The sequence below is a fragment of the Ruditapes philippinarum genome, unplaced genomic scaffold (assembly GCF_026571515.1).
Source record: "Ruditapes philippinarum isolate M1 unplaced genomic scaffold, ASM2657151v2 ctg6987_1_1_1_1, whole genome shotgun sequence".
NCBI lineage: Eukaryota > Metazoa > Mollusca > Bivalvia > Venerida > Veneridae > Ruditapes > Ruditapes philippinarum.
Window position 1 is genome coordinate 37151 of NW_026862819.1, and position 7418 is coordinate 44568.

The 7418-nt window shown below is 35.5% G+C and overlaps 1 protein-coding gene across 1 annotated transcript; it reads left to right on the forward strand.

The window, feature by feature from the left end:
- The first annotated feature begins 2423 nt into the window (after positions 1-2423).
- On the forward strand, positions 2424-6481 carry LOC132720310 (uncharacterized). The gene is made up of 4 exons (XM_060704428.1): positions 2424-2593; positions 3042-3123; positions 5155-5285; positions 5567-6481. Exons 1-4 carry the CDS (start codon positions 2551-2553, stop codon positions 5725-5727), a joined length of 417 nt encoding a protein of 138 aa, XP_060560411.1. The 5' UTR covers positions 2424-2550; the 3' UTR covers positions 5728-6481.
- The last annotated feature ends 937 nt before the right edge of the window (positions 6482-7418 follow it).

Below are 7418 nucleotides of genomic sequence, written 5' to 3' on the forward strand. Positions count from 1 at the left end.
TCAACAAGGCAGAAAATCGTGCGCTTAAAAAGATCGAGTTCCAGGGGCGGCAAGGGGGCAAGTCTTACGATAATCATCCTTGCACATCTGGCTACTATCACGGCAAAACATGGGGAGCACCTGCACCTTCATTTCAATCACGGCAGCAACATACGTTTCAGAGAATGCAGTCCTTTCGTGGATTCTACGGGGCAGGTTCAGGCGCGACCTACGGTACAGCATCAGGGCCATGCTACGCATTTGGAAACCTCGGCCACTTCCGGCGGGACTGTCCAAATACAGGCGGTAGAACCCAACGACAAGCAAACGAGCTAAAGAACATTGACACTTTGAAAGATGAATCAAAGATTTACCAGAGACTATTTTGAGTATGAACAAGGCCAAAAGAAAATTATTGTTAGGGGCCGTTTAAGGCAGCATATTGATTTTTGGCGTTCAATTGGTACTAATCAGTATATACTTGATGTGATAGAAAACGGTTATAAGATTCCTTTTCATTCTTTGCCACCTGAGACATTTTTGAAAAATAACAGGTCTGCTGCAAACGAAATTCAGTTCGTTTCCGAGGCGATTCAAGATTTATTAGACCGTGCTCTTATAGAAAAATGTTCAGCTCCACCGTTTATTGTCAACCCTTTAACAGTGTCTGAAAATTCTAGTAAGAAACGATTGATTTTAGATTTAAGAGCAGTCAACAAGCATATTTGGAAACAGTCGGTCAAATTTGAGGATTTAAGAATAGCTTATCTTTCTTAAAGAAAGATTGTCACATGATAAATTCGACACCACTAGTGCGTACCATTTCATTGAGATTTATCCGCCACATACCGAAATTTTGGGATTTTCATGGGTTGATAAAGATAGTAAGATTTCTTATTACAAGTTTCTTGTACTCCCATTTGGTTTGAGCAGCGCTTGTTATATTTTTACTAAGGTTACTAGGCCCCTAGTCAAAAAATGGAGAGGAGAAGGGATAATCAGTATATACTTGATGTGATAGAAAACTGTTATAAGATTCCTTTTTATTCTTTCAGAGTTCAGTATAGCGACCCAACTGCTTTCCGCAATTAAATATGAATTTATGAAATTTGTGTTTGGTTGTTTCTTCTTAGTAATGTTAAGGAGAAGATATAAGGTTTAAGGGAAATAGTTTGTTTCACAATCAAGGCGAAATGAAAATGTCATAAGCCTTTATAAATTAACAAATAGTGTTCAAGTTGTTTTTGATTCTTTGTGAACATAAAGTACTGAGTTCACCTAAGTCAATATTGTATACGATCCGTGTCACGTTCAGAGATTGAAATTACCCATTGATTAGTAGTAGATTTTAGATAAATTTACTTAAAGGTCGCTCCGAAAGCACAAATCAAAATGAAAAGAGAATTTTCTTGAGGAAAATATTCTTAAATACCTTTTTAAGATCTTAAGCTATGACTTTAAACAACAAACTTCAGTCGCACAGTAATAACTTTTTTTCCTTTTCAATATACATGTATTGCAATTAACAATTACATTTCAGTTGTGACGATTTTAGCATGTTTTTATAATAATTATTTCAATGTTAACATCGTATCGCTTTCATCGAGCTAATCACTTGGTTTTAGAAAATTCAATGGTTACATACCTGTATTGAAATTTACAGATCTCCTTATATTCATGTTTTAAGAATTATAGGTATATACAAAGAAAAGAAAATAATTTATTACTTATCAGTCTAGCTGGTTCCATTAGTACAGTGTAACCTGTGCAGAGCGGACCTCAGTAGAGCAATAAACTCTTTACATACTAGTATAATTATAATTACGTCATTTTTTTCCAGAAGTTTGTCAAAAAGTTCAATCTCTCAGCAATAACTAACTCTCTTTGTCTCCTATAGGGGTTTTCTCTTCAGAATTTATACTGTTTGTGGTCGGGGACGTCCGTGAGCGGGTGGTTAAGGTTGTTGACTTCAAACCACTTGCCGCTCACCACTCTGGGTTCGAGTCTCGACAGGAAATTTTTATTATTTTATGTGAGGAAGCTATCCAGCTAGCTTACGGAACGTCGTTGGTTTGTTCGTGTCTGAAATAATGCACAGAAGGACCCCTTAAGTATTCCTCTAAAGTCGCCATATGACCTATACTGTGTTGGTGTGACGCAAACCATTCCTCCACCCTTCAAGATAAAATTAATTAATTAATCAATAATTAATTAATTGAACTTTAATGGCCCCAAGGATTCAATGACTAAAGCATAACTTAAAAAAGCGTTTTAATTAACTTTCTACTTAGCTGTTAATATGTCGTTCTATCAAATATATAAAACAAACATAAGTCATATGTTTTTTAAGATTAATATTCGAATGATATCGAAAACTGTATTGAATTATTCGCATGAACTAATGTTTACTTGGCTATGAAAATAGAACATATATGTATGTTAGTTTAACATTTGTAGAATTTAAAAATAAATTTACCAGTCACGTTCCATCGGATTAAACACTTATATAAAAGGAGAAAATTAATAAAAAGTCAAAATCCAGGCTCACTGAATATTATTCTGGCGTAAAATATGGATTGGATAGTTTGTTACCTGCTTTTATTTTCCTTTATAAGTAAGTTTATTTTAATATCGTCTGCTTCAATATTATTTGAATTTCTTAATAGATAATAAATATATATATATATAAGATATATTTACGGCGTAATATTTCATAAGCAAAATTTCTTTATATGAATACATTAATCACTGCTATATTCTACGTGCTTTTTGCCTTGTCCTTCCCACCTTGTGGTTTGAATCCCGACAGGGACTTTGGTTTCTTTCATGCCAAGAAGCTATCCAGCTAGCTTAGGGAACATCGGTGGATCTACTCTACCGAGGTCTTCCTCCACCAGTAAAGCTGGAACGTCGCCATATGACCTATACTGTGTCGGTGTGACGTAAAACCCAATCAAACAAACAAACAAACCTATTATATGTAATATATACATGCATGTTATATTTTCTATTTGGTTAAAATGCGTAAGTTCAATAATGCATGTGCACGTCATATTTTGTAGGTGTCTGTGATGGGTCAGGTGACAATGGGGACTGCGTGTGTGATGGTGAAACAGAGAAGCTTTGCACGTGCAATGATCACGAGTATGTTTTCACTTTTATAACTTGCTTATGTATTTAAACACTTAAAACATCAACAGTATGTTTAAATTTGACAATCTTTGGGAGCTTCCGTATATCTAATGTCTATTCAACAACAATATTTTCTGTAGTTAATTATCATGTTAGATGTTTGCATATTATTTTATGGGAAGCGGTATGGGTAGTATCAGTAGAAGGACGGGAGGGGACGGGGGTATGGGTAGTATCAGTAGAAGGACTGGAGGGGGCGGGGTATGGGTAGTATCAGTAGAAGGACGGGGTATGGTAGTATCAGTAGAAGGGACGGGAGGGGACGGGGTATGGGTAGTATCAGTAGAAGGACTGGAGGGGGCGGGGTATGGGTAGTATCAGTAGAAGGACTGGAGGTGGCGGGGTATAGGTAGTATCAGTAGAAGGACTGGAGGGGGCGGGGTATAGGTACTATCAGTAGAAGGACTGGAGGTGGTGGGGTATGGGTAGTGTCAGTAGAAGGACTGGAGGGGGCGGTATGGGTAGTATCATTAGAAGGACTGGAGGGGACGGGGTATAGGTAGTATCAGTAGAAGGACTGGAGGTGGTGGGTATGGGTAGTATCAGTAGAAAGACTGGAGGGGACGGGGTATGGGTAGTATCAGTAGAAGGACTGGAGGGGACGGGGTATAGGTAGTATCAGTAGAAGGACTGGAGGTGGTGGGGTATGGGTAAGTATCAGTAGAAGGACTGGAGGGGGCGGGGTATGGTAGTATCAGTAGGACTGGAGGGGACGGGGTATGGGTAGTATCAGTAGAAGGACTGGAGGGGACGGGGTATAGGTAGTATCAGTAGAAGGACTGGAGGTGGTGGGGTATGGGTAGTATCAGTAGAAGGACTGGAGGGGGCGGGGTATGGGTAGTATCAGTAGGACTGGAGGGGACGGGGTATGGGTAGTATCAGTAGAAGGACTGGAGGGGACGGGATATAGGTAGTATCATTAGAAGGACCGGAGGGGACGTGTATGGGTAGTATCAGATCACAGCATCTTGCCCCTGAGTCAGAAATACTATTCACTATTAAACTATATATAAGTCACTATGTAATTTAAGTGATACCCTGCATTAGATACGCGACAGTGCGAAAGCGAAAATAGAAATTACGATGATGCGATAATGATAATGCGATAATATATCGTACTATCGCATTAAATTTTTCGTTAACGTGCTGTCATGTTATCCTTATCGTGTTACCCATGACGCAGTATTGAACGAATATTTTTTTTTTTTTTTTTTTTGGTTTTTATAGAATATAAATGTGTAATTTTTACACACAAAATATTTCATATCATATCATATAAATACATGCGTTTGAAATATAAATAAAAATATAGAACATAAATACTTTTATACAATATAAAAGCTGAATTTCACCAAAACAAGTGATATTTTTATTTATATAATATATTTATTGTCGGTTACGTGAATGACTCGCTTGATTGTTCGGAACCGGTCAATGCGCATGAACCATCAGTGAAAACTCTGCAGATGACATGTTAATTAAATATCATGATTTCCGACTATTTACTATTATAAAACCCTAAATAAAACATTTGTGATGCGCATGTCTAATTCAGGAATCCAGTTTTTATTTAGAATAATATCAAAAGTTTATTTAAATCGGAGACGTTCTTTTTGAGAAATGTGTAAGTAACCTCATATTTTTATCGGAAACTGCTAAATACATGTATAAGATTTGTTTATATATCTGTGATATATATATAATTTATGGAACATAAATGAAAAAAATAATATAGTTGTAAAATTGTATTACATAAAAATATTTTTCGAATTTTGCAACGTTCCACACGCCATAGTACTTCCGTATACAAATTAATTTTCATAATTATTGCGTACATGTATGTGAGAGCGCCGTTGTATTTTTCGAGAACCTAATAAATTTTACATGAAATATGCTTCCGATATATGAAAAAGTGCTAAACAACTTGGTCGTATAAACTATTTTAATGACTTTAATTTACAATTATATATTGTATGCTTTTAGAGACGTTTACCAAGAAAGGGTTCTTGTGATAGTGATTGTATCAATATTGGCGGTCGGTGTAGTAGCTATTATTGTGGGATGCTGCGCGCGCAACAGGAAGTTAAAAAATAAAAGGATAAAGGAAGATTTAGGTAAGCGGAATATATTTATATTTCTATAAAAGCAAAAGTTTCCAAAAATTCATGCTATCCAATTGTCAATAATAAGACTATAAGAAAACACTTATTCTCGAATGGTGGCTCTTCTACAGTTCGTTTGTATTTCAACAAAATGAATTAAAATATGTTACCTAATAAATGTCTTTAATAAAAAATACATACTATCAGTTTAAACTTCGAACACCTCATATATCATACAGGAAATAATCCATTGATAACACACAATGTGTTAATTGTTCCTTACTTTTTTGTAGAAAAGTTAGAGTACGCCTACCAAATTGAGGAGAATTCACTTGAGTACGAGTTACCCCCATCTGTAGTTGGGATCCCGCAGAATTACACAACTCTTCCATACTTTCATCCCGAGATTCGAAATTCTTCAATTACTCCGCCACTGCCGTATTCAAATCTTTAATAATGAAGAGTACTTCAAGCTTATATGAAAACTGCTGCTGATCATTGCATGAGAAATAAACGGGTACCTGTATCAAAGACGAAATGCTATAACTGCCACTTTCCTTTTATGGCCAGGAAAATAAAAAGAACCCAAGAATGGCATAAGATGCACACGCTTTGCTTTATTAGGCTTTCGAGACATTCGCTACAGTTAACATCAATTAGACGTTTTGTGTTTATTTATAGTTGACATAGAAAGGTCTGTCATCTTTTCGTTTGGAATAATTCTCTACTTTTACCCCTGACGGAATTCGAACAACTTATCCAACACCGCTGTGGGTTCAGATCCCATCAGAGACGTCCGATTTCTTTCATGTGAGGAAGCTGCTAAGCTAGCCTACGGAACGTCAGTTGTTTTACTTATGTGTTCACTCGTGCCTGAAATTATGCTCGGAGGTGCAGATGAGGTCGTCTTCCATCAGTAAAGCCACAAAGTCGCCATATGACATTTACAGTTGCGATGTGACCTAAAACCCAACCGAAAAAAAAATCCATTTACTACTGTTTAAAGCTGCAAAAGCTGAACTTTTACTGTTTGTCATTGTGAAAGATGACATAGATACATTTTAGCATGTTAAAACTCGGGGTTTTGTTATTACTCGGGTTAGGGTGTTGTTTGTTGCTTTTTAAAAGAATTTGGGGTTTTTTTGTTGTTTTTTTTACATTGTTGTACCATAATGTATCTTCAATACTGAAGTTGTTCCCCTTTGATAGCCTCTTAAAGCTATTTCCCTTCTATAAACAATCAAAGTGTAGACTTAGGCTAGCTCTCTTTTACTTAATGTTTCATTTGCACATTACGGAATGTTAAGTATGTCTTTTGTAAAACAATGTTATATATATCGGTTTCATTATAACAGACAAAAATTCAGTCTGCACTGTTTTCAGGTAGGGAAATGTAAAACATTTGGTATATGATAGACCATTAAAATAATTATTATAATAATCTTTAGTGTAAAATGTAATTACAAATGTACTTTTCAAAACACCTCGAAGTCACCAAATGAAGTTTTAGAAGTCTTAGAATTGAATAGTTTATTCATTAATTATTAATAAATTAATCTATATGACATCTTTTTGATATTTTTTATATTTATGAAATACCCTGGACCGGTGAAATATAAATATTACTGTACAATTCATAGTAAGATTGCTGATTCAGCAAATGATATAGAAGAAATCGTTTTGTTTTGTTTTGCCTTTTAACTGAAGGTAGTTTTAGTCAAAAGGACGCTTGCCTCCATTCTATATCATTCTTCACAGATAGATTGAGGGTTGCTCAAATGACTTTATCTGTTAAGTTTGGGGCGAACTATCGTCCATATTCTAAAGGATATGTCTCATATGGGATTGTGAAGAAAAAAATATTGTACATGTTTAATCGCCTTATTTTGTGAAATTGGCTTATATTGGACTGGGCTTTATCTAACTTTGCCTACAGCTATACTCGAGGGCTTTAAAGTGTCCAACCCCAACCGCCAGCTTATTCTTACAAAACTAAGAATGAATTTTATACAATGTAGTACAAAAACATGTAATTATGGGTTAGAGGCGTTTTCTTCTTAAAAGTAAGTTAATAATCTCACTGAAAAGCAAGTGATAACATGTTAAACGATTAACTACTAAATAAAAATGTACAAAACTCATGAT

Coding starts and splice junctions, on each gene's coding strand:
- LOC132720310 (XM_060704428.1), top strand. CDS start 2,551: ATGGATTGGATAGTTTGTTACCTGCTTTTATTTTCCTTTATAA. Junction 3,124..5,154: donor TGCACGTGCAATGATCACGA/GTATGTTTTCAC, acceptor GTATGCTTTTAG/AGACGTTTACCAAGAAAGGG. Junction 5,286..5,566: donor AAGGATAAAGGAAGATTTAG/GTAAGCGGAATA, acceptor ACTTTTTTGTAG/AAAAGTTAGAGTACGCCTAC.